The 27014-nt window shown below is 41.3% G+C and overlaps 1 protein-coding gene and 1 long non-coding RNA gene across 2 annotated transcripts; both read right to left on the bottom strand.

Annotated features, from left to right (window-relative positions):
• Positions 1 to 5732: 5732 nt before the first annotated feature.
• LOC118369394 (homeobox protein OTX1 B-like) lies at positions 5733 to 8096 on the bottom strand. The gene is made up of 3 exons (XM_035753773.1): positions 8075 to 8096; positions 7312 to 7496; positions 5733 to 6784 (listed from the first exon to the last, which is right to left on the bottom strand). The coding sequence occupies exons 1-3, from the start codon at positions 8094 to 8096 to the stop codon at positions 5990 to 5992; spliced, it is 1002 nt and encodes a 333-aa protein (XP_035609666.1). The 3' UTR covers positions 5733 to 5989.
• Positions 8097 to 10795: 2699 nt separating this feature from the next.
• On the bottom strand, positions 10796 to 26040 carry LOC118369557 (uncharacterized). Its single transcript, XR_008095035.1, has 3 exons — positions 18817 to 26040; positions 18479 to 18604; positions 10796 to 18232 (listed from the first exon to the last, which is right to left on the bottom strand). It is a non-coding gene; the product is annotated as an uncharacterized LOC118369557 (long non-coding RNA).
• Between the last annotated feature and the right edge of the window lie 974 nt (positions 26041 to 27014).

Here is a 27014-nt window from a genome sequence, read left to right as displayed (position 1 = left end):
GTCAATCTTCATGTGGGGGATTTACACAGTAGACAACCACATACTCTACCTTGGGTCAGAGGCAGATAGCAGGAAGTTGGTGGTGCCATCTACCTGTAGACCACTTGTTCTCAACCTTGCACATGCAGTTCCATGGGCAGGCCATCTAGGGCAACATAAGACCTATCTTAGGCTAGGCTCCCGTTTCTTTTGGCCCTCCATGTATACTGATGTACAAAAATACTGCAAATCATGCCCCACGTGCCAGAAAACCAGTGCTGTCCGTAGGTCTGAACGGGCTCCTCTATGTTCACTGCCAGTTATCTCTACCCCTGCACATGCAGTTCCATGGGCAGGCCATCTAGGGCAACATAAGACCTATCTTAGGCTAGGCTCCCGTTTCTTTTGGCCCTCCATGTATACTGATGTACAAAAATACTGCAAATCATGCCCCACGTGCCAGAAAACCAGTGCTGTCCGTAGGTCTGAACGGGCTCCTCTATGTTCACTGCCAGTTATCTCTACCCCATTCAAGAGAATTGCAATGGACATTGTTGGACCCTTGGAGAAGAGTAGTGCAGGTTACAAGTATATATTGGTGATCTGTGACTATGTAACCCGGTTCCCAGAAGCCTTCCCACTCCGTTCCATAACCACTCCAAAAATAATCAGTGCTCTTGTTCAGCTCTTCTCTCGTGTAGGAATCCCAGATGAAATCCTGACGGACCAAGGGACAAACTTCACCTCGCGACTGATGGTTCAACTCCACCGACAGCTGGGCATTAAAGGCTTGAGGACTACTCCCTACCATCCCCAAACGGATGGGCTCGTAGAGAGATTCAATCAAACGCTCAAGAACATGTTGAGGAAGTTTGTGGTTGACACTGGTAAAGACTGGGATAAGTGGTTACCCTTTCTGCTTTTTGCTTACAGGGAGGTGCCTCAGGCATCGACAGGTTTCTCGCCATTCGAACTCCTCTATGGATGGCCAGTGCAAGGACCACTGGACCTGCTGAAGAAGTGCTGGGAAGGTTCCCCAGTAGCTACCTCAGGACAGGGGATTGTCCAGTATGTCCTCCAGATGCGAGACAGGTTGGAACGGTACCGAGAGGAAGCTAGAGCAAACCTTCAGCAAGCCCAGAAGGACCAGAAGAGAGGCTATGACCAGCACGCTCGCCACAGAGAGTTTGAGCCAGGACAGAAAGTCCTGCTCCTCCTTCCCTCGTCTACCAGCAAGCTCCTTGCGCAATGGCAAGGACCGTACCTAATCGGGAGGAAGATGGGCCCAGTGACCTACGAGGTGCTGCACCCAGACAAGGGTAAGAAGAAGCAAATCTACCATGTGAACCTTCTCAAGGCCTGGGAGGAGAAAGAGGAACTCTCCAAAGGAAAGTCCTTTCTGGTCCGCAGAGTAGAAGAGGATGAGTCGGATGGGGTCACAGAGGCATGGAAAGAACGAGCAGAAGTCATATTGGCTCACCTGGAAGAAGACAAGCAAGATGAGCTGAAGCAGCTGTTTGGCAAGTATCCGGCCCTCTTCAGTCAGAGACCAGGAAGAACCAAAGTCCTAGAACACGTCATTCGTTTGAAACCTGGCCAGAACCCTGTCCGCCAGCATCCTTACCGTGTGCCTGAGAGGCTGGTGGTAGCCCTCAAGGAAGAGGTCCACACCATGATAGAGATGGATGTTGTCGAGCCATCTTCAAGTGAATGGAGCAGCCCTATTGTCATTGTCCCAAAGAAGGATGGCTCTTTGCGCGTCTGCATGGACTTCCGTAAGGTGAATGCCATCTCCCAGTTTGATGCCTATCCCATGCCCCGCATTGACGACTTACTGGAGAGAATAGGTAGAGCTCATTACATCACCACATTGGATCTCTGCAAAGGGTACTGGCAGGTGCCCCTGGATGAACAATCCAAGGCCTACACTGCATTCCGGACGCCAATGGGCCTGTTCCAGTTCAAGGTCATGCCGTTTGGCCTTCATGGGGCCCCTGCGACTTTCCAGAGGCTGATGGACAAGGTCCTCCAAGACTGTGACGATTACTGTGCTGCTTACTTGGACGACGTGGTGATCTACAGCCACTCCTGGGAGGAGCACATACAGCATCTTAGCAGAGTCCTGGGGAAGATCCATGAAGCAGGCCTCACGCTTAACCTCCTGAAGTGTGAGTGGGCGAAACAGGAGACAAAGTACCTGGGTTACCAGCTGGGTAAGGGCGAAGTTCGGCCTCAGGTGGAGAAAGTGGAGTCCATCAGGAATAGCCCTCAACCCAGAACCAAGACACAGGTGAAGTCCTTCCTAGGTCTGGCAGGGTGGTAACGGAGATTCATTCCACAGTTTTCGACCATCGCTGTCCCTCTGACCAACCTCACTTCGAAGGGGGCCAGCAACCCTGTGAAGTGGACTGAGGAAGCCTTCATGACACTGAAAAAACGACTGTGCTCATTCCCTGTTCTCCAGACCCCTGCTTTTCAGAAGAGATTTCTCGTGCAGGTGGACGCTTCGGCTGTAGGAATTGGAGCTGTACTGGCCCAAGGGGAGCCAAGAGAAGAGCTTCCTGTGCTGTACCTGAGTCGGAAGCTGTTGCCCAGGGAAACCAGGTATTCTACAATCGAAAAGGAGGGCCCTAGATAGCCTCCGTTACTACCTTCTTGGGAGGGAATTTGACCTGCACACGGACCACAGAGCACTGACCTGGATCCAGACCATGAAGGACCGGAATTCTTGTGTGACCAGGTGGTATCTGGAGCTCCAGCCCGTCAGGTTCTGTGTCTGTCACAAGGCAGGAAAAGAGAACGTTACTGCGGACTACCTATCAAGGCTCCCGAACATGGTCGCTTCAGGAGAGGAGGAAGGTAATGTGACGTAGAAGTCCGTCACTGGCCGCGGGCAGCATTTGGTTCTTTAACGCACACACATTCATCACTCCTCCCTGTGCCATTATAAGATAAGTTAACAATGTGGGTCGACACACAAATTAACTTCTGTCTTGGTGCATGCATTTCACACTTGTCAGTGTTCATATTTGAGAGATACAATAATTATTATACTTATCAATGTTGTGGATGAGCGCATTGTTTGTTTGTCTGTTCCTCTCTCTCCATCTCTGTAGCTTCCGGGTATGCTGGAAAAGGACCCGAGCTAAGGGAATTGGGTTGGCTTTATAGTGCCTGTCCCAAATGGCTCATTAATGCATATGGGCATATTGAAATATATTGTCAGTAGTGATGTAATGTTGTAAATGTTATGTTGTGATATTGTTTAAAACCGTGTTGCAATGTATATCCTTTAGTATGTTTAGTTCATGGAAAATGTAGGTTTGTATTGTTAATTGATTAATTAACCAGGGTTAATTGTTCTGAGGGGAGGGGCTAGCCCTACAAAAGGAGCCTCTCTTTCAGTCATGGAGGTTTTTTTTGGATTGAGCTGTGGATGGGGCAGCATTGTTTTTAAGCTGTCCCATAAGGTAGACAGACGTTCATGGAAGTACTGTTGTTTTTTTTGTTCCAGAATCACTTGTAAATAAACACCTTTGCACAGAAGAACTTTTGTGGCTCCGCCATCTTTTTATTTTGATAGAGGTTAGGTTATCCAGTTTAGCCTTCTGGCCTACTCTACGTGACACAGTTCACAAACATTTCTGAAAACTTGTTTTTGCTTTGTCATTAAGGGGTATTGTTTGTAGATTGATGAGGGAATAAAACAATTGAATACATTTTAGAACAGGGATGTAACGTACAACATGTGGAAAAAGTCAAGGGGTTTGAAAACTTCCTGAATGCACTGTATGCAAACACGTACACACACACACACACACACACACACACACACACACACACACACACACACACACACACACAGTTCTAGGGTATGAGCCCAGGCTTCACTAAAGAATATGGCTAGTCAATTCACCAAACCCTCAGTGTGGTCCTGCACTACAAGTTCTTATTTACATAAGATCTCATCTCACGGCTTTGGGATTTCTCTCCTGTCTTTTTGCACATCTTCACTTCCATTGATTGATGCAGATCGTAAGGGGATAGGAAACCAGTGTGTGCGTGTGTGTGTGCACGCATGTGTCCAGACGTACATGCATTTCTGTCTCCTCTTGAGGTCTCTGAGGTATCAAGGCTCATTACCTACACTACTACAAAAGATCACTATACGTGAGTAATCCTTTTGTTATGTTCACCTTTGCACACAAAACATTTTCCTCCATGTTCCTCCATGACCTGTGTAATGAGGGACGTTACTGTGAATGAATGGTGTTGCTGTGTGAGAGCGTCTCTCTTTCGATTGTGTCTCACAGCTCATTTTCCCTTGTGGGTTATAGGTGTGACTACAGAGGTAGCAGCCACAGGAAAATGTTGGGTCCTAGAAATATGTATCTCGCTACTCTGCTGATCTGGTAGATGCCACTGTATTATGGGAGGTGTAGTGAGGTCATGGGTTGACCGGTGGGATCTTCAATTGTGTCTATAGAAATCATACAGTATCTTAAGACATATCCAGGAGTGACAGAACCATGGATGGCATAGACTGTCCTATTTATATATATATTTTAAATTGTGATTTTTAACAAAATCATTTCTAATATACATTCTTTCCAAAGTATTTATATTTTATTTTAATAGGAAGAAAGTCTCTTGAGGGTTGAATTTTTGCGAGCGAGCGACCTGAGAAAATTTCCGCATAGGAAAGCATTAGAAGTGTACATGGTCCAAGAAATAAAATAAATACCAAACAAAATAGAGAAAATACATAATATTGAATCAGAATCAAGTTTCTAAAATCTATAAAATGTACCCTATGATTTATAATAATTTCAATTGGCATATATGGTCATCTAGCATGTCCTTGAGCTCATACAGTGATACTTTCCCTGTGTCTCAAGTTGCTAGTTGTAAAATGTACCAAGACCTTAATGTAGTAGACCTATAGATAAAGTAGATCTCTGAATACATCTGGACGAGTTGAGAGGTAACCATGAAATTCAAAATTAACGGTTCTCTAATGACCTCAAGTGGCATAATTGCATAACTGCTTTAAAAATACGGTACGATCAGTATCATTGACCACCAGTGACTCTTTTTAAAATTGTAACTAGGCAAGTCAGTGAAGAACAAATTCTTATTTACAATAACGGCCAAACCCGGACGACGCTGGGCCAATTGTGTGTTGCCCTATGGGACTCTCAATCACGGCCGGATGCAGCCTGGATTCGAACGAGGTACTGGAGTGACACCTCTTGCACTGAGATGCAGTGACTTAGACCACTGTGCCACTCGGGACACTTGACACAAGAACAATGTGGCACTTCACAAAGTGGCTTGTATGGACAACTTAATAGTTATGGTCAGAAACAGCATTATAACTGATACAGTAGACCTACAATGACCAGCTACTCGGATTCGCATACTATGAATCTGTGACTCACAACCACCATCTTAGTGGATGTGTTTCTTTACGCTGTGCATGAGTGACAACTGATCACATGCATGACGAATGCAAATGAATGTAAAGAAATGTAAATTCAAGGCTTACTCATAACATCTTGAAGCCCTACTTAGGCTCTTTGACCTGTTTGAAATACCCTTCATTATGGCATAATACTTTATAAATCAGCAATATATTATATTACTTCCTCTGAAATCAAAGGTGTCAGTTCAGTTCTCCACTGATCAAAGCTGTTGTAACGCAATGCGTTTTTCAGAAAAAGTTCTTCAGAATAAAACAAACAAATGTAAACTCTGTTTTAATAAAATTTTATTTAGAATTTAAGTACAGAGAACAAAATATGAATAAATAGATATATAGATAGATAATGTAAAAGGAAGTGGGATGAAGTTCATGAGGGAGAATGAATATGATTGTTGTAGAATTCCTAAAGATGATCCCCTCTCTCTCTCTCTGAGAACATTTCTGTCAACATGTAGTCCATAGTTGACATTCCAGCAACACAGGATATACAGTAAAACCCTCTTGTTTTTCCACAAAAAAAAGTTTTCAACAGTTAACCAGATTATCCTCATTGGGGTAGCTGTTCAGGCTATTTCCCTCCCAGCACTCTTCATCCAGTTCCCTCAGGATATCCTGCAGAGACAGGACAGGGAGCTCTGGGTATTCTGGGGTAGACATATCCATGCTCCAGGAACCATACAACTGTGAACCTTGGCCTTTCATCGTAGGGGTGTTCTCTTGTCCAACCTCCCAGCAGCCGGAATCCGGGGTGACTGGGGCCTGGGTCTGGGTAATGGAGCCTCCATAGGCTTCCTGGGGGTTGCTGTAGAGGGGCTGCTGCTCAGCTGAGCTATGGTAAAGGAAGGCCTGGCTGGAGCCTGCGCTGCATTTCCTTACCTCCAGAGGAAAGGGGCTCCACGTGGACTGCACTGGGGACATCTGATCACCCGCCTGGGGCCAGGCTCCTGGAACCATCTGGTGCCTGGGACTATTCAGCGGTGGGCTGGCACTGTATCCCAGCACCCTGGCTTGCTTCAGTTCGAACAGGGAGTTGTAGTGGCCAGTCTCCTCCACTCCAGTGTAGGGTGAAGGGCAGCATCCATAGAAAAGGTCATCCAACTCCTCCTTCAACTGGATGGGGTAGGCAGGGGGCAGGCAGGGGGAGGTGGACAGAGGGGCCAGGTCAGGCTGGGTAGCCCCTGTCCCCATGGTGCGGTGCTGGGAAACTGTGTCCTGGACAGGGGTGAACCCACCAGGGGAGTGGAAGCCAGAGTCAGACTGCCACACGGCCTTAGCTCCCTTATACTTCATAGTCCGAGCCCTCCTGTTCTGGAACCACACCTGGAGAGAGATGACAAAACAATTGTGTTATTACATGGCAGTTAGAATGTACATCTGATGCAAACAGATACTGTGTTGCAGTTAGTTGACTCTAACGACTAAGATTATTATTATCTGCTTTGTGCCCATGCTAATAATATCCCAAGCCCACCAACAAACACCTGTAGAATATTATGAGAGTGTTGGGGCTTATCTTGCTGTTGTCTGCTCTGTTTACAATAAGTGTAGTACAGTCTATCAGTCAGACCAAACAATACCACAGATAAAAACCGCTTACATCATCTTAGTGATTTAAAAGATAAACAGAAACCCTGATACTAGTATCAGCAGCACCTATGCTGGCCACATTTGAACACAAGAGACCCTGTAATGTAAACAACCCCCATTACACGTGTGTGTGTGTGTGTGTGTGTGTGCATAATGCATACAGTGCATTCAGGAAGTATTCAAACCCCTTGACTTTCTCAACATGTTGTTACGTTACAGCCTTATTCTACAGCCTTGTGTGTGTGTGTTTAGCTGCTTACTTGGATGCGGGATTCAGGTAGGCCTGTGTTCTGAGACAGGCTCTCTCTCAGGCTGATGCCAGGGTAAGGATCTGTCTCAAATGTGACACGGAGAAGTGCCACATGCTCTTTGGTGAAGCTGGTCCTCTTTCTGCGGTTGGTACTCCGGGACAAGGCTCCAGTGACTGCCACCTGTCTAGGGTCATCTGAGGGGAAAACAGGTCAGATATGAGGGAGATAGGAGCCATGGCAGGACAGAGATGGTGGGGGTGGGGGGGTCTTATCATGTAGTGAGGTTGTCTCCAGCAAAGAGAGCCACATACTGTACACATGATTGCCTATCACTTTGCAGCATTACAAGTGGCAAACAAACTCCATACACTCTAAGTTCTAAAACAGTTTTTCGGCTGTCCCCATAGGAGAACCCTTTTGGGTTCCATGTAGAACCCTCTATAGAAAGGGTTCTATGTGGAACCAAAACCATTCTACCTGGAGGGTTCTTTAAAGGGCTTTCCTATGGGACAGCCGCAGAACCCTTTTAGGTTGTAGATACACTTAGAAAAAAAACGTGTTAAGACAAAAATCTGTAAAGTTCCTTAGATTTTTCACCCACAAAAATACAATGTTTTACAAAAGCAAATGTTCAGCTTTAAATAATAAAAATTAAGCCACTTGGTTCCATTTCCCCCCCAAAATGACAATTATCATCTATGATTCACCTGGCTTGCTAAAAAAAAATACAGATCTGACTGATATTCTGTGCCATCCAGTGGCCTCTCCTTACCAATGCTGGTGTTCTTCCACATACTTTTTGGCTGACGCTTTTTAAGATGTGTAAGAATCTGTAGGTGTCTGTAAGAGCTCTGTCTCCCAAATGTACTGACTGCCCATTTTATACAGATCACATGACTAGTACCCTCCGCCTCAAATAAAGTGCTGATGATGTAGTGTGATTTTTCTGGTGACAGTTTGAGGTGATGTAAATTTGTGTTGGGGGAGGGGGGTGTCTTTGATTTGCTGAGGTTAAGATCATCTGAATGGACTTTGGACTAATGGTCCTCTCCCATCCACTCCTAGCGACATCATCCACATCACATGCAAGGTCATTGGCACACAAGAATCAGACATAAAATACATTACTGAATAAAATCGGACATCTATGACGAGTTGAACGTTTTGTCTCAAGGTGCCGTATAACTGTAACAAATGCTTACTTGTGTGTAGCAAATGTGTAGTTGATTTACTGCATTTTCAAGGTGCCTTATGAACATTAGTGTTTGGCATTGTGTCAACAAACTATTATAAATGCTTTGTTTTTTGCAGTGCAAATTCATGGTTTGTTTGCATTCATTAACATTTGTTTTTCCAGCAATTCAATAACTTGTGTTTTGGTATGTGTTTATCAACCAGTGGTTTGTGTGCAGTGAGAAGGGAATTTGTATGAGCTTAGTGCATTTATTTTGTTGCACTACCACAAATCAATATGTGAACAGGAATAGATAGATGTGCAAGTATATCCATTATTAAGCGTGATAAATTACAGAAGGGCTTATAAAACAAGACAACAATTTTGGATTATTTTAATAATTTACATTATTTCAACAGCGCATGTTGAAAATGATTACGGGGGAGTCGCTGAAAGTCCTTTGCTAATGGCTATGTCAACAACCACAATGGAGCATTTTAATTACCCAAACATTTACAAAATTAGCATGAAGAAATATTAACTCACATGGCTTCTTTGTGAAATGCACAATGCCATTCATGAATGGCAACTTTTTCACAACTGCTGTTTTCTTTTCAAATACAACACAGATACAAGCTATCAAAATAAGAAAAACATGGATGTTTAATTGTTTGGTAATTAATAGGACCATTATCAACATGCTGCCTCATCTATCATTGATGTATAGGCCCATTACAGGGAAAGGCCAGGGGTTGTACCCACTAATAGTAGGTAACAAGCTCATCACTGAGTTAGACTTGTCCAGGCTTGCTGGTTTCTTCATAGCCTATGGGAAAGACTGAGCCAGAGGACAGTTTCACCTCAATGGCACCCATTGCCCCTGAAAGAAATTTAGGGACACCCCACACAGGTAGTTGACACACAAGTAGTTAAACAAAACAATAGTATTCAGTAAATAGTATTACAATATACTGTAATATATTTTGGCATTTTAGATCTTACCGGTATATATTAATAAGTAATCAGATACAATAAACAACAATTATCTCACTTTTCATATTGTCCGGTGAGATTCAGTGTCTTTTCATTCCTTATCTGGACAATCAGGATCAGCGTCTCCATGTTTTGGGACGGCTCACAAGAGTTCCATTCTTTCGGCCAATGTACAGTACCTGACAGCAATTCATTCTGGGGGTCATCCTAATCCTATCACACATTATGCATGGATTTTTGTCCTTTAAGCCCCTTGCAAAATCAGCATTGTCCACCTCAATACATATATAGTCTATATATATATAATTTGCATTTTCACATAACAGAATATATCATATGATGTTCAATGCATAGCACATACATAGTTTCTATTGCATAACAGCCTCATGTAGGCTATTCTTTGAGTTTGTTTGTTGTCAGGATTTAAATACTTCTGACACATACCATGCAATGATCAGAGAGTAAATGAGTAATGATAAACAGTTTGACCAAATGGGCCATTTGACTAATGGTGAAATGACCTCATGGTTTCATTATTTTCATTCAGGTGGTGAGACATTAACAGGATTGTAAACACTTAATGGTCCCATGACCGGCTTACTGTAGAACCATTAGCTTAGATCTTGGCTACGTCAATAAACAAGTTGGATAATCTCACACTTTGACTTAACTTTAGCCTTGTAACTTTGAATAGAATAGAAAAAACCCCACAAAGCATCAGCAAAATAAATATATAGCCTATATATTAATGTTCAAATGTTGTTGTTTTTAAAAAAATGCATGCACACATTCAAAGCAATTCCTATCATTCCTTGGATGATATCATATGACTGAAAGAAAGATTTACCCCACAACAGCCTAACCCTATTCAGACAGGGTCCATGCTATACCCCATTGAAGTTAACTATTTAAACTGTTGAGGTTAGGTAAAGGGGTATGGTTAGGGTTTAGAATCCCGAATAGCACTGAACATCAAACAGACAGCAGTCTACTACGTTTTTGTTATTATTTTTTGTTGTTTGTTCTATTTTAAAATGTTACATTTCATTTTTATACATTTTTATTAATGACAAATCAATACAAAAAGTACATGGGGAACACAAGAATATACAAAGGACATTTGGGCTAGGGGGTACAATGTCACATTACACAAGGACCTTAAGAGGCATACACACAGTTATAATACTAACAGCTTTTTTGTTGGCAGAGTATTTGTCTTAAAATATAGTATCATTTAAGGTAATAAAATGTGGTGTTTTGTTTGTAAATGTACATTTGTGAATATGGAATTTGGCCAAAAGAATAATGAAATGAATTGCATAGAAGTTAGTTGAAACAATTTTATCATAAGTTAAGAATCCAAGCAGCACATCTCCATAATAGTGTACAATCTTCATAAATGTGTTCAATTATAAATCTACTGATGTCTGCCAGATTCCTTACATGAAAACAATGCCAAAAATATGCAACACTGTTTCTGGGTGGTCATTACAATTTTAATTCGTTTTTTAAAAACGTCTTCATATAGTGGTTGGCAGGATAATATTACTATTTTTTTTATAAGAAGCTTCCTTAATAATAAGTAAGTATGTGTGTGGCCAGTCTACTACGTTACACAAGCATTTCCACGGTTATTGTTGCAAGTACTGATAGGGACCAGTTGAAAGGCACCATGGCCGCGATTATTTCAGAAGAAGCAGTCTTTTTTGGATAACTAGTGAGGCTTTCGATGGGACTCTTCACAGTAAGTGAGTGCCACAAAACGTGAATGGTTTTGAAGAAATACCACAGCATTTATAAAGCAAACTTAAGTTCACTCTGTGCCACTGCCACCGTATCGTAGACATAGCCACGGTGTTACCACGAATGGACTCCGGATCTCTAACTCAGACAATTTTCTGTCATTTATTCCGACATTTATTTTTGTTGTTTATTATTCAATTCCCGTGAAGTCCATGGCGTAGTAGCACGCTATTTAGCTTTTGAAGTTAACCTAGATGTTGCGCTTTCAATGAACTTTTAGCCAGGTCATCAACCTTGCGAGTTAAATATGAATGAATTATCTGCAAATGTACCTTAATTTGAATATTTAAAAAAAAAGTTAAACATTTCATATTTTATAAATGGCATTGTAAAGACCGACTAATCATGTATCTATTTTTGGAATCACTAGCTAGGTTTCAATCCAATTGGAATGCGAATATTGTAAAATCATAAATTAATATGTATCCTACTAAACTGCATGTTTTCCCGACTCGTAGGAAGGACCACACAACATATCATCGCGTGGCTCCAAGTTTACTTCGATATGATATAGAAATATTTGGGCCTAATACCATTACCACCGGCATTTCTCACGTAATTGATTTTACCGACACAAAAATATCCCACCTTGATTAGAGTATTTTGTTTTGTCGACATTTGGAAAGTTTACCGATAAATGTTCCGTTTCCATCAGGCCGGGCGTGACATTTTTTTTAACCGACATGTACTTTACTTGCATAAAATGGTTGGACCACTGGAAAACTGTTTAGGCCTACTGAGTGTAGAGTGTATCGAGCCGGTCTCAGAGCATTTCGTATTATTCTATACTTAAATCCGATACACTCCATTTAGTATGGTATGTTACGTTTCATATGGGATGTATTAATTTGTGTATCTCCCTCTGGATAAAAGCGTCTGCTAAATGACTTAAATGTAATGTAAATGCTCTATTTTAGGCAGCAGTTCACCACCCTATATCCCACTGCTGGCTTGCCTCTGCAGCGAAGCAGGGTTGGTCCTTGGATGGGAGACCAGATGCTGCGGGAACTCTGGTCTAAAAAATATAGATACAGTGCATTCGGAAAGTATTCAGATCACTTGACTTTTTCCACATTTTGTTATGTTACAGCCTTATTCTAAAATGAATTAAATTAATTGTATTCCTGATCAATCTACACACAATACCCCATAATGACAAAGCAAAGCAGAAATGTTTGCAAATGTAAAAAAAGAAACCTTATTTACATAAGTATCCAGACCCTTTGCTATGAGACTCGAAATTGAGCTCCGGTGCATCCGGTTTCCATTGATCATCCTTGAGATGTTTCTACAACTTGATTGGAATTCATCTGTGGTAAATTCAATTGATTGGACATGATTTGGAAAGGCACACACCTGTCTATATAAAGTCCCACAGTTGACACTGCACTTTAGAGCAAAAACCAAGCCATGATGTCGATGGAATTGTCCATAGAGCTCCGACACGGGAGTGTGTCGAGGCACAGATCTGGGAAAGGATACCATTTTTCTCTAGCATTGAAGGTCCCCAATAACACAGTGGCCTCCATCATTCTTAAATGGAAGAATTTGGAACCATCAATACTCTTCCTAGAGCTGGCCTCCCAGCCAAACGGAGCAATTGGGGTAGAAGGGCCTTGGTCAGGGAGGTGACCAAGAACCCGATGGTCACTCTGACACCGCTCCAGAGTTCGTCTGTGGAAATGGGAGACCCTTCCAGAAGGACACCCATCTCTACAGCACTCCACCAATCAGGAATTTATGGTAGAGTGGCCAGACAGAAGCCACTCCTCACTCAGTAAGGCACATCACAGCCCGCTTGGAGTTTGCAAAAAGGCACCTAAAGGACTCTTAGTCCATAAGAAACAAGATTCTCTGGTCTGATGAAACCAAGATTGAACTCTTTGGCCTGAATGACAAGCATCACGTCTGGAGGAAACCTGGCACCATCCCTACGGTGAAGCATGGTGGTGGCAGCATCATCCTGTGGGGATGTCTTTCAGCGGCAGGGAATGAGAGATTAGTCAGTATTGAGGGAAAGATGAACGGAGCAAAGTACAGAGAAATCCTTGGTGAAAACCTGCTTCAGAGAGCTCAGGACCTCAGACTGTGACTACGGTTCACCTTCCAACAGGACAACAAACCTAAGCACACAGACAAGACAATGCATGAGTTGCTTCAGGACAAGTCTCTGAATATCATTGAGTGGATCGCCAGAGCCAGGTTTTGAACCCAATCTAACATCTCTGGAGAGACCTGAAAATAGCTGTGCAGCGACACTCCCCCATCCAACCTGACAGAGATTGAGAGGATCTGCAGGGATGAATGGGAGAAACTCCCCAAATACAGATGTTCCAAGCTTGTAGCGTCATACCCAAGAAGATTGTAGGCTGTAATCGCTACCAACAAAGTACTGAGTAAAGGGTCTGAATACTTATGTAAATGTGATATTTGCTGTCATTAAGGTCTGAATACTTATGTAAAGGTGATATTTGCTTTGTCATGATTGAGTATTTTGCTTAGATTGATGAGGGGAAAAAAACAATTTAATACATTTTAGAATAAGACTGTAACTTAACAAAATGTGGGAAAAGTCAAGGGGTCTGAATACTTTCTGAATTCACTGTACATCCAATGCCCCAGGGCAGTCATTGGGGACATTGCCTGGTTTTGGGTACCGTCTTTTGGATGGGACATTAAAAGCGTGTCCTGACTCTCTGTGGTCACTAAAGATCCTATGGCACTTATCGTAAGAGTAGGGGTGTCAACCTCGGTGTCCTGGCTAAATCCCTAATCTGGTCCTCATACAATTATGGCCACCTAATCATCCCCAGCTTCCAATTGGCTCATTCATCTCCCCGTAAATATTCCCCAGGATGTTGCTGTAAATGAGTGTGTTCTCAGTCAACGTATCTGGTAATATAAAGGTAAAATAAATTAATAAAATAAACATTTCGTATGATATATTAGAATTCGTATAATATGGTACGAATTTCGAAACGTACAATATAATATAAATAATAATATATGCCATTTAGCAGACGCTTTTATCCAAAGCGACTTACAGTCATGTGTGCATACATTCTACGTATGGGTGGTCCCGGGGATCGAACCCACTACCCTGGCGTTACAAGCGCCATGCTCTACCAACTGAGCTACAGAAGGACCACTATATGTTATGAATTTGCAAAATGTATAATACGTTACAAATTATCAAAACGTATTATGTTATGAATTCTAGCTAGCTTGCTAACGCTAGCTAGGCTAGGGGTTAAGTTTAGGAGTTAGATTTAAAAGGGTTAGGGGAAGGGTTAGCTAACATGCAAAGTAGCAAGTAGTTGAAAAGTTGCTAAAGTTGTCTGTGATGAGATTTGAATTCGCAACCCCCATCCACCCCGACTAACCACCTACTTTCATTTTTGCCTTAATTAACCATCTGTCTCATGTAACCATACCAAATGTAACATACTAAATGGAGGATCTCGGATTTGCGTACAGAATAATACAAAATGCTCTGAGTCCAGGTTGAGTGGGTAACTAGAGTTCTGCTGCATAGTGAAAAGGTAATGATATTCTTGTAGCCATTGACATTTATCTTACTAGGCCTATTAATCAGCCAAAGATAGCCCTATAGATAATGCAGTATCTTGTTCAAAGTCCATTTCAAAAATCTGTGGAACGGGTGACTTGGATGCAATATGCATGTTGGTAGCCTGGTTATCTAGTGTAGGTTTTATATTTTAATATCCACACCACATCTACACTGAACAAAAATATAAATGCAACAATTTCAAAGATTTTACTGAGTTAAAGGAAATCAATCAATTAAAAAATTATAATTAGGCCCTAATTATGGATTTCACATGACTGGGAATACAGATATGCATCTGTTGGTCACAGATACCTTTTAAAAACAATGTAGAGGGTTGAATGGCAGGAACCCGGTTACCAAGATTTACCACCCAAATCCACTCCCTTTTCCCAGGATAAATAACTGCGAGAAACTGGTACATTATAATAAATTATTTTTATGAACAGCATGATGTGAAATTGAACTGTTAAATTATTTGCAATGTCTAAATCTGGATTCTCTACGGCCATCTTTCTGGTCACTGCATGATGAAGCATCAACGCCCAGGGTGGGGACCAACAGCCCATCGCAGTATGTAGACTTATCATCTCATCATGGTAACTTTTTTTTATTGTGACAGGTAGACCTACATTTGCTGCAACATAGCCTATGCTACAGTAAGAGATTGAATGCATGTCTAATATAGACATCTCCACCAGGCTTTTGAGGATCACCTTGTTTTTTTTAATTGTAAAGATTTTTTATTTTTTATTACAGCTGCTGAGTTTCAAAAACACTATATTGTTGCTTTAAATCAGTGCACAAGTGACCACTCTGTCTTTCTCTCCATCAATTCCATTCAAATGGCATCCAATATAGATCATCCTGTTCAAGATTGATATATAGGCCTACAGTGCCTTTGAAAAGTATTCAGACCCATTGACTTTTCACATTTCGTAACATTACAGCCTTATTCTAAAATGGATTAAAAATAAATACAAAATAATCCTCAATCTACACACAATACCACATAATGATAAAGTAAAAACAGGTTTAGAAATATTTGCAAATGTATACAACATTTAAAAAACTATTACATTTACATAAGTATTCAGACCCTTTACTCAGTACTTTGTTGATGCACTTTTGGCAGCAATTACAGCCTCAAGTCTAATTGGGTATGATGCTACAAGCTTTGCACAACTGTATTTGGGGAGTTTCTCCCATTCTTTTCTGTAGATCCTCTCAAGCTCTGTCAGCTTGGATGGGGAGTGATACTGCACAGCTATTTTCAGGTCTCTCCAAAAATGATCAATGGAAACAGACTTGCCCCGAAACCACTCCTGCATTGTCTTGACAGTGTGTGTTTAGGGTCGTTGTCCTGGTGGAATGTGAACCTTAGTTCCAGTCTGAGGTCCTGAGCAGGTTTTCATCAAGGATCTCTCTGTACTTTGCTCCTTTCATCTTTCCCTCAATTCTGACTAGTCTTCCAGTCCCTGCCTATGAAAAACATTCCCACCACCATGCTTCACCGTAGGGATGGTGCCAGATTGCCTCCAGACGTGATGCTTGGCATTCAGGTCAAAGAGTTCAATCTTGGTTTCATCAGACCAGAGAATCTTGTTTCTCAAGGTCTGAGAGTCCTTTAGGTGCCTTTTGGCAAACTCCAAATTGTGTTAGTCTTATGTTGATTTTAATAATAATGGATTTATTTTTAATTGTGTATATTCTCAATGGATTTATTAAAATAGACGCACACCACTACTACCACTCGTCCCCGGCATCCCGGCATGTGCACGGGAGGTATAAATGGTGTATGTAGATGAGAATGTGGTAAAAATGGGTCTGTTTGTAAGAGGGTAATATAAACATTGCCCCCCAAAAATTACAGGCTAAATACCGTAACTCCTATGAAAAGGAAAGCAGTAATAGAGATACTGTTGATTTTACCAAATAGTTTTGTGATTCTTCTAGTGCACCATCCCTCATCATGTTTTGTTTTGTCCAGAAGGGGGCACTGTATAACTGCAAGTCTAGTTACATTTAGGATCTTACAGGCTTCTGTCACCTTTCTTTATATTTGCCAATTTGGACTCGACTCAATAACTTAAAGGCCATTATGCTGTAGTCATTGACACTGAAGACTGAACTGCCTTGTGTGTGTGTGTGTGTGTGTGTGTGTGTGTGTGTGTGTGTGTGTCTTCACAGTGACAAAAGGGGTGGACGGCACAAGGACTAGTTTGCCTCTATTTTGTTCAGACAGTGCTGTTTTGCTTTGCCTCGCAGCCTGCTTCTCAAATACAAACCTGACCACAGGCCCAAACAACACAGAACGGGAAGACCCTGCTGCAGAACAGAGTCTATAGTCTTCATAGACGACACCACCACTTCCTCAGCAAATAATGAGTGGCCATGGCATGCTGTGAACTTTTATCTGCTAACTGTTTTATATGTTTGGGATCAAGATGGTTATTAGTGATTCCAGCTTGCTTACAGCGCTCAGAGAGGACCATAGACAACAAAAAAAGAAAAACGTTCAAGCCGTCAAAACCCTTCATAAAACATAACTATTGTTAAGCTTCCCACCACACACCTAACATTCCTCAGAAAATAAATTATCTTCTTTGACCCAGAACATATTTTAGGACAAAATGCAATGCACTGTTTAAACAGAGATCACAACGTTCAAAATGACAATGACAATATTGTCTTGTTTTATGAAAAAAAGACTACAGATGTTTCATACAGATGTTTCTTAACTTGCCTTATATTACATTATATTAATACATTTGCCTTTAAGCATGGACAAGCTTGGGATTTATCCACAAATTGAGTCTATTAATATAAGGGATAAAATGAGAGTTGAAGAGTGAAGTTCTCGTTTATAACACGTGACAAATAAAAATGTGATTGATGAACAAACTTGGCTCTTTGCAGCTACTTAGTTTTTTTCCACCTCTGTCTGTTACGCTGTCTTCGCGTGTGCTTGGACAGCTCTGACGAGGACATAACATCGTCATGGCCCATGATTGGTGACTCTGCATTGGCATTATGACTACGTTCAGAATTGTATGTGTTGATCAGACATGTATTTGATCATTTAAAAATAGGCCAGCATAGTCAAAATATTGAGAAATAACAGTGAAACATGACATAAAAAATATATATTAGAGCAGTAAGCCTAATATAGGCACCTGGCCCGGCCTACACTGTGCAGTCAAACTAATTTCCCATCCAAATGCAAAAATATATATATAAAAAGTGACAAAATTGGATATCACATGAATTACTTAAGCTTTAGGAAATGCAACCAACTACAGAGATTGATGCGGAGGGGAGTGGGACCCATAAACCCCGTTTCAATCAAGCAGGCTTCAGTCACCCACTTTTGCTTCAGTCATCCCCATTGCCTGTAATGTTTTTGAAAAGGGAAATGTGTGTTAAATGGGTAGTGAATATAATTTCCTTTTATTTACTGTTCTGAGTTATGATGTTATCAATTCGTTGATGTAGGGATCTACTCATTCTACGCAAAGTTTTCAGCTATTTTTGAAGTACTCTATTTGAAATATGCAATATTTGGTTGTGCACTTTTTTGTGAAAATTGTCATTGTTTGTATTTGAAAGTTGATTTGAAATGAACAACTACGACTTACAGTATGTTGTGTCTGTCTTCACAGCAAATCCCCCTTTGGTCTGTCTTCACAAGCTTCACAGCATATCCCCAAGGGAAAGCTGATTTTGTATCACAGCATTTCTGCTGCCGGTGGTTGCCTGGGAAACTGTGCAGACAGAGTAGATGTTACATTTTCTAAATTGTCTATCGAAACAGCTTGATGATAGTGGGAAGACGAAATGAATCATCGTGGTTCCCCAAAATCATCATGATTAGCCCCAATGACACAAGCTAAATAAATCAACTGTAAGACAACAACCCACACAATGGCAGAATATGATTGTCAGGGGTAAATTACAAGTACAATACACACCGCACCTCCTTTTGCGGACGACATTACTTCGTGTCAGCTGTGTGCTGGCAGTTCGACCGAGGATGCTTCAAGCCAACTCATGGTTGATTCTAAAATGTGGTGGAAGGCTTTGTATGGAGGGTGTGACGCAATTGCGGATCCTCCAGAAGCACGCAAAGGCATAATTCTGCAGCATCGCTGTGCGCCTCCCAAATGTTGTAACAATGCGGAGGGCTCCGTATAGCTCCGCATTGACATGATTGGTTGACAATAGGTGGGGGTGGGAGGTCCTGTACAAACAAACTCACTTCCTTGACAACTGCTCTGCTCCACGAAGAGCAAAAACCATGAATGCCGTGACTTCTGCAGTGTCCATATCAAGATAAATACTGCATGGCAAATGCAGACGTCAGCTTGACCACGCAGTACTTTAGGGATGGATGAACAAAAAACATAATGACTATCAGGTGTGTTACAGAAAATATAGCGTTCAGAAATTAAAACAGCCACAGTGTCAGACTCATCAAACTGATACTTATTATGATCAACGCTTGCAAGATCCACTTTTTTAGTTTAGTTTAATAATTCAACCATTTAAAAAAAACAAGCACACAAAACTTGAAAAAGCCATACATGCACATGAATAAAATCATTGAGGATAACACACAATAAAGTCTGGGACTTATTTCCATTGTGGTTCTCTTGAGACAAGATGGAACACAGTATGGCAGTGAAATAATAAAACAGAAGAACATCTCTCATCATTCCAGTTACATCATAGGGGTTATTCATATGGGTACAGAAGACAAACATATTTTTACTTTATTTTTAAAGCTGCCCAGAGAGGAACATTGTTTTTATGGGCAGAGGCAACTCATTCCATTCTGAGGCTCCAGTATACAAGAAAGTACCTTTCTCTGCATTACTCCTGAACCTGTATAAGCACACATCAGCAACACCTGATCTCAAATCAAACTTTATTTGTCACATACACGTGGTTAGCAGATGTTAATGCGAGTGTAGCAAAATGCTTGTGCTTCTCGTTCCGACAATGCAGTAATAACCAACGAGTAATCTAACCTAACAATTCCACAACTACTACCTTATACACACACAAGTGTAAAGGGATAAAGAATATGTCCATAAAGATATATGAATGAGTGATGGTACAGAACGGCATAGGCAAGATGCAGTAGATGGTATCGAGTACAGTATATACATATGAGATGAGTAATGTAGGGTATGTAAATACACTTCTCAAAAAAATAAAGGGAACACAAACAACACAATGCAACTCCAAGTCAATCACACTTCTGTGAAATCAAACTGTCCACTTAGGAAGCAACACTGATTGACAATAAATTTCACATGCTGTTGTGCAAATGGAATAGACAACAGGTGGAAATTATAGGCAATTAGCAAGACACCCCCAATAAAGGAGTGGTTCTGCAGGTGGTGACCACAGACCACTTCTCAGTTCCTATGCTTACTGGCTGATGTTTTGGTCACTTTTGAATGCTGGTGCTGCTTTCACTCTAGTGGTAACATGAGACAGAGTCTACAACCCACACAAGTGGCTCAGGCAGTGCAGCTCATCTAGGATGGTACATCAATGCGAGCTGTGGCAAGAAGGTTTGCTGTGTCTGTCAGCGTAGTGTCCAGAGCATGGAGGCGCTACCAGGAGACAGGCCAGTACATCAGGAGACGTGGAGGAGGCCGTAGGAGGTGTGGAGTGGCATTTCTTTGGGGGGCCATGTGCTCGCCAGAGGTAGCCTGACTGCCATTAGGTACTGAGATGAGATCCTCAGACCCCTTGTGAGACCATATGCTGGTGCGGTTGGCCCTGGGTTCATCCTAATGCAAGACAATGCTAGACCTCATGTGGCTGGAGTGTGTCAGCAGTTCCTGCAAGAGGAAGGCATTGATGCTATGCACTGGCCCACCCGTTCCCCAGACCTGAATCCAATTGAGCACATCTGGGACATCATGTCTTGCTCCATCCACCAACACCACCACGTTGCACCACAGACTGTCCAGGAGTTGGCGGATGCTTTAGTCCAGGTCTGGGAGGAGATCCCTCAGGAGACCATCCGCCACCTCATCAGGAGCATGCCCAGGCATTGTAGGGAGGTCATACAGGCTTGTGGAGGCCACACACACTACTGAGCCTCATTTTGACTTGTTTTAAGGACATTACATCAAAGTTGGATCAGCCTGTAGTGTGGTTTTCCACTTTAATTTTGAGTGCGACTCCAAATCCAGACCTCCATGGGTTGATACATTTGATTTCCATTGATAATTTGTGTGATTTTGTTGTCAGCACATTCAACTATGTAAATAAAAAAGTATTTAAGAAGAATATTTCATTCATTCAGATCTAGGATGTGTTATTTTAGTGTTCCCTTTATTTTTTTGAGCAGTGTATAAAAGTGGCATAGTTTCAAGTGGCTAGTGATACATGTATTACATAAGGATGGCAAGATGCAGTAGATGATATAGAGTACAGTATATACATATGAGATGAGTAATGTAGGGTATGTAAACATTATATTAAGTGGCATTGTTTGATCTGATGCAGTGATTGTGTGCATCCCTAACACGGGGAAAGTAATCACTTAGAAATCTGGGCGCAGGACCATAAATACTCCTGTAAACCAAACCTAGTCTAAACTGGGACATCCTAGCCTCAACAGGCAGCCAGTTTAGTTCCTGGAAGCAGCTCCTGCCTATACGAGTATATGGACTCCTTCAATACTACCATGTTCAGCTTATTCTGGGCTATCTGGAGCTTCCCCTTCATACGTTTAGATAAGCCCCCAAACCAGGAAGTACTAGTATAGTCAAATTGTATTGAATGGGGGCAGTAGCTATCACTTTCATGGAGTCCTCATGGAATCCTTATCAAGCAGCTTGGACTTTCGAGCCAAAAACTTAGTCCTGGTATTAAATTCTCTAGGGTAGGGGGCAGCATTGGGAATTTTGGATGGAAAGTGTGCCCAAATTAAACTGCCTGCTACTCTGCCATAAATAGAATATGCATATAATTAGTAGATTTGGATAGAGAACACTGAAGTTTCTAAAACTGTTTGAATGATATCTGTGAGTATAACAGAACTCATATGGCAGGCAAAAACCTGAGAAAAAATCCAACCAGGAAGTGGGAAATCTGAGGGTTTTGGTTTTCGACTCTTGCCCTATCGAAAAGTGTCTATGGGGTCATGTTGCACTTCCTTAGGCTTCCACTAGATGTCAACAGTCTTTAGAACCTTGTTTGTTCACGTGAGAGCGACCTGCATTCCATTGCATTTCTGAAGAAAAAGGAATTCTCCGGTTGGAACATTATTGAAGATAATATATCTTATTTTTTATTATTATTAGATATACATCATTTGACATGGCTCTGGCCTAACATAATCGTTCGGTTTTCTTTCGTCGTAAAGCCTTTTTGAAATCGGACACTGTGGCTGGATTTACAACAAATGTATCTTTAAAAATGGTGTAAAATACATGAGGAATTTTAATTATGGGTTTTCTGTTGTTTCGAATTTGGCGCCCTGCAGTTTCACTGGCTGTTGACAGCTACCGTCCCACGTACCCTAGAGAGGTTAACCTTCCCTAGCACCTTATTGGCCATGCTCACACCTCCCAAGCTTCCATCAAGGATACATCCCAAGTAGTTGACTACTAAAACCTCTGTTAACACCTCACCCCCTAACTCCACTCTGATTTCAGACAAACTACACAATTTAGGTCTGGATCCAAAAATAACTGCTTCAGTTTTCTATAAGTGCAGAGATAGCTTTTTTATCTCCAAGCCATTTGCTAATGGTAGTAAGTTCTGTATGCTCTCCAACATAATAGTTTTACTTTTGTAAGACACCAGAAGTGTAGAGTCTGCCACATAAAGAAAAATACAGCAAGAACAAGCATCTTTCATATCATTAATATACAATAAAAACAGCAAAGGCCCAAGCATGCTCCCCTCCGGAACACCACAACTCATTGGTTTTGCCTGAGACAGTGAACCATTAACTCTATTACTTGCTCCCTTCCTAATAAATAGGACTTTACCCAGCCTAGACGGATACTGCTTAACCCCAGTGCTTCCAATTTGGAGATTAGGAGACAGTGGTTAACTGTATCAAATGCCTGCTGTATCAAATGCCTGCTGTAGGTCATGTAGTCCCATTCCACAGATTTCCATCATGAATCTCTTTCCTGCTGAAGTCAGTCACGTAAAGTAGACAATCAGTGGAGTATGTTTTTCTAAAACCCGACTGAAAATCATACATTAGACGCTGTTTGTTAACATATTCATAAATTTGCTCATGTACAACTCTCTCCAGAATCTTTGATGTTACACAGAAGATAGATACAGGCCTATAATTCCCAGGGTCAAACTTTAGCCCCTACTTATACAGAGGTATAACTTTAGCTTGTTTCATGTCCCTGGGAAAGGTGCCTTGTTCAAGAGAGATTAACGATATACGTAATATGAGGGCCAATTTGCTCAGCAGAATCTATAAGAAACCTTGCAGTAATATTATCCAGGCCTGTGGCTTGGGAGCATTTAAACTCTGCCAGGATACGGATTATTTTGGCTGTTGCTACCTTTGCAAAAGAAAAAGTGTTTGGCTGAACCCCTAACTTTACATAATACTTCTTCACTTGGTTGCTTCCATACAAACCAGAACTTGTAGGCTGCTTGCTAACCAGCTTGCTGGCAACATAAGTAATTTTAAAAAAAATAGAAGAGTTTCATTGGTAACCTCTGCTTTTTCATATACCACCTCCCCCTTGACATTCAATCCAATGCTGTTTAGTTTGTTTTTGGTAGTACTACTACAGCCTAGTTCATTAAAATGATTTCCAAAGCTTGCTGCTCTTGAGAGTTCTTACAGTTCATATATCTTGGATATATTTTAGAATCTCATGATTAAACCAAGGGATAGATCTCTGCTTTATCCTGACCCATCTAATAGAAGCCGTCACATTCACCACATCAAGGAATCTACATTTAAAAATACTTCTCAGGCACTGTCTACTGCTACACTATCTAGCACAGGTGACCAATCAATTTGACCCTCTTCCTCCCTAAACTTTTCAACACAGTATGTTGAGTCCTCTGATTCTAACGGTTTTGTGACACATACATATATATTTAAAAATCCTTGTGCAAAATGTAATAAAATGATCACGGATTCCATATACTATTACTACAATCTGCGATATTTTAGATTTATCAGACACCAATATTAAGTCAATCATACTTCGCACTTTTTCACATATCCTGGTGGGAAGTGTCAATGATGGTACTGCAGCCGTCTTCAGGATTAGCTTCCTGGCAAGACCCATCGGATGTTCCCATCGGAATTTCGCTCGAAATGCGCACAGTACTCACATACATAATCCCAATTTTCGGTGTAGCCTGTCCACCCGAAGAGAAAAAACAGCCACTGATGTCGGATGTGTTCATTCTTCTAAAATAGTGTACCGTTAAATTAACACTATGGCATCCGGTCAAAACACAGTGTGCTTTTTCGCGCATGCTGGTAAGTAAATTAGCTTGCTAGCTAAAAGTCACAACACGAATGAAAAGGCTGAAAGATGCTGGTAACTATCGTCTTTTTTTAACCCCTTCATCCAATTGGTAGTTACAGTCCACAACCGCGCTGCTTCTTCTTGACACGATGCCCACTTAACCCGGAAGCCAGCCGGAGGAGGAAACACCGTACACCTGGAACGTGTCAGCGTCCACTGCGTCCAATCCGCAAACAGGAGTCGCTAGTGCCCGATGGGACAAGGATATCCCTCCCGGCCAAGCCCTCCACTAACCCGGACAAAGCTGTGCCAATTGTGCGCCGCCTGCGACAGTTAGGACTCGAACCCAAAATCTCTCGTGGCACAGCAATACCTTGTGCCACTCGTGCTATTTTTTATTATTATTATTTTATTAATATCAAATCGACACATAAAGCACATGAGGGAACACAAGCATACATAGATTACAAACAATAGACAATCGAGCTAGGGGGTACAATATCACATTACAATTACACAAGGACCTTAAGGGACATGCATATACTTACAATTCTAACAGCTTTTTTGTTAGTAGAGCATTTAACCGTCTTAAAATACAGTTCGATTTCTTTTTGTAGGGTACGACAATGTGGTTTTCTGTTTGTAAATGTACATTTGTGTATATGAAATTTGGCCAAAAGAATAATGAAATTAATTACATAAAAATGATTCCGCTTATTTCTATTGTATGTAAAGAATCCAAACAGTACATCTCTCCACAATAGTGTAAAATCTTCATAAATGTGTTCAATTATAAACCTACTGATGTCTTGCCACAGTTTTCTTACATGCATACAATGCCAAAAAGATGCACAACTGTTTCTGGGTGGTCATTACAAAAGGAGCAATTTGAGTTGATGTTTTCCTTAAACTTCTTCATATAGTGGTTGGCAGGATAATATTTATGAATAATTTTAAAGGAAACTTCCTTAATTTTGTTAACAAGTAGGTATGTGTGTGGCAACATCCAAACTTTTTTCCAACAGATACCACTCGTGCTATTTTATGGGTTGTAAAATAAAACTGTAAGACGCGCACATGTGATGATGGTTTTAATGCGTTCCAGAATTATATTAGTTACGATTATATGATGCTACCATTGGTTTATAACATATCCGGCGTTTGACATGGGGGGGGGACTAGTAACTTTATGATCAACTTTCTCAATTTACCAGCTGCAGTCATTTTTCATACTTGGGTCAACCTAGTATTCTACAGTGAGTGGCGCTGCGGTCTAATGCACTGCATCTCAGTGTTAGAGGCGTCACCACAGACCATGGTTATATTCCAGGCTGTATCACAACCGGCCGTGATTGGGAGTCCCATAGGGCGGTGCACAATTCAGCGTCGTCCGGGTTAGTGTTTGGCTGGGGTAGGCCGTCATTGTAAATAAGAATTTGTTCTTAACTGACTTGAATAGTTAAATAAAGATAAAATAAATCAAATAAAAGGGACGCTTGCGTTCAGATCACACTGGCACAGGATGTCCATTTCCATCCACCTTGGACAATGTGACAAGTGGTCGCTCAACACCCAATCCTCATGGCTCATAATTTGTTCTCGTTTCCCAATCAACAGTCTGGATCTTCTTCTTCTGCCATGGTGGATGAGATAGATAGCTTTTCTTGTAAATACAGGTCAATTTCTCTTTCCCACCGGAAAATGTTAGCTGCAGGCCGAAAATTGTCACTGGTTTTCCAGTCCGCCCATCTGAAAGACAAAACATTTAATTTTACTAGTTAAATTGATTACTAAAATGGTCAAATGTATATTAAAATACCATAACCCATAGTTAAATAAAGGTTAAATATTAATTAATAGACTTGACTGTATTAATGGTAAAATAGACAGACCAAAGCCCAATCTACACATCCAAAATCCTACTATGTTGGATGGGACATTTTGGCAGGGATGGAGGAATTATCTGGAATGCTCAACTTGATGATTAGGATAGTCTAGGATACTATTTGCAAGAAGAGGATGTATTGCGATTAGCTATACTACTGGACTTCTGATTTTAATTCTCAAGAGGTAAGTTAAAACCCTCAGCCGTGAGATCACTGAGAAGGTCCGACAGTGATAAGGGGGATCGTCTGCAAAATTTAAACAAACCTGTTTTTGCTTTGCCATTATGGGGTATTATGTGTAGATTGATGAGGGGGAAAACATTTTTTTTAATCAATTTTAGAATAAGGTTGTAATGTAACAAAATGGAAAAAGTCTGAATACTTTCCGAATGCACTGTATAACTGACTAGTCATGTACAGATGCACTTGTGGAACAAAACCATTTGTTTTTTCTACGGGAAAACATTGAGCCCACAAGTCCTGAGCTAGCTAGCCAGCTAGTTAATGTTACCTCACTGTTTGTGTAGTCACTTTTCCATGTGGTGACATGCTAGCTAATGTTAGCCCACTGGGGCGTGGATATTTAGCTAACACTTAGCTAGCTAGGTACGTTAGCTCATCGTTCGTGTAGTCAGACTTTTACCCAGACACTACGGGATGTGACATGCTAGCTCGGGGATATTTAACGTTAGCTAGTTAGTGCTAATCGCTAACAACAGTGTGAGGTTCTGTGTTATACACTATAGCCCCTTACCATATATGTGATGGAATATTATTTGCTGTTGGCTTGTGTGGGT

The sequence above is a fragment of the Oncorhynchus keta genome, chromosome 36 (assembly GCF_023373465.1).
Source record: "Oncorhynchus keta strain PuntledgeMale-10-30-2019 chromosome 36, Oket_V2, whole genome shotgun sequence".
Classification (NCBI taxonomy): Eukaryota; Metazoa; Chordata; class Actinopteri; order Salmoniformes; family Salmonidae; genus Oncorhynchus; species Oncorhynchus keta.
Note: the sequence above shows the minus strand (reverse complement) of the source record. Positions and strands in the feature narration are given on the sequence as shown.

Excerpts from the sequence above, each read along its gene's own strand:
- LOC118369394 (XM_035753773.1), bottom strand. The coding sequence starts at position 8,096 with ATGTGGAAGAACACCAGCATTG. Across the intron at positions 7,497-8,074 it reads GTGGAAGAACACCAGCATTG|ATGACCCTAGACAGGTGGCA; the intron begins GTAAGGAGAGGC and ends TTTTCCCCTCAG. Across the intron at positions 6,785-7,311 it reads TACCTGAATCCCGCATCCAA|GTGTGGTTCCAGAACAGGAG; the intron begins GTAAGCAGCTAA and ends ATCTCTCTCCAG.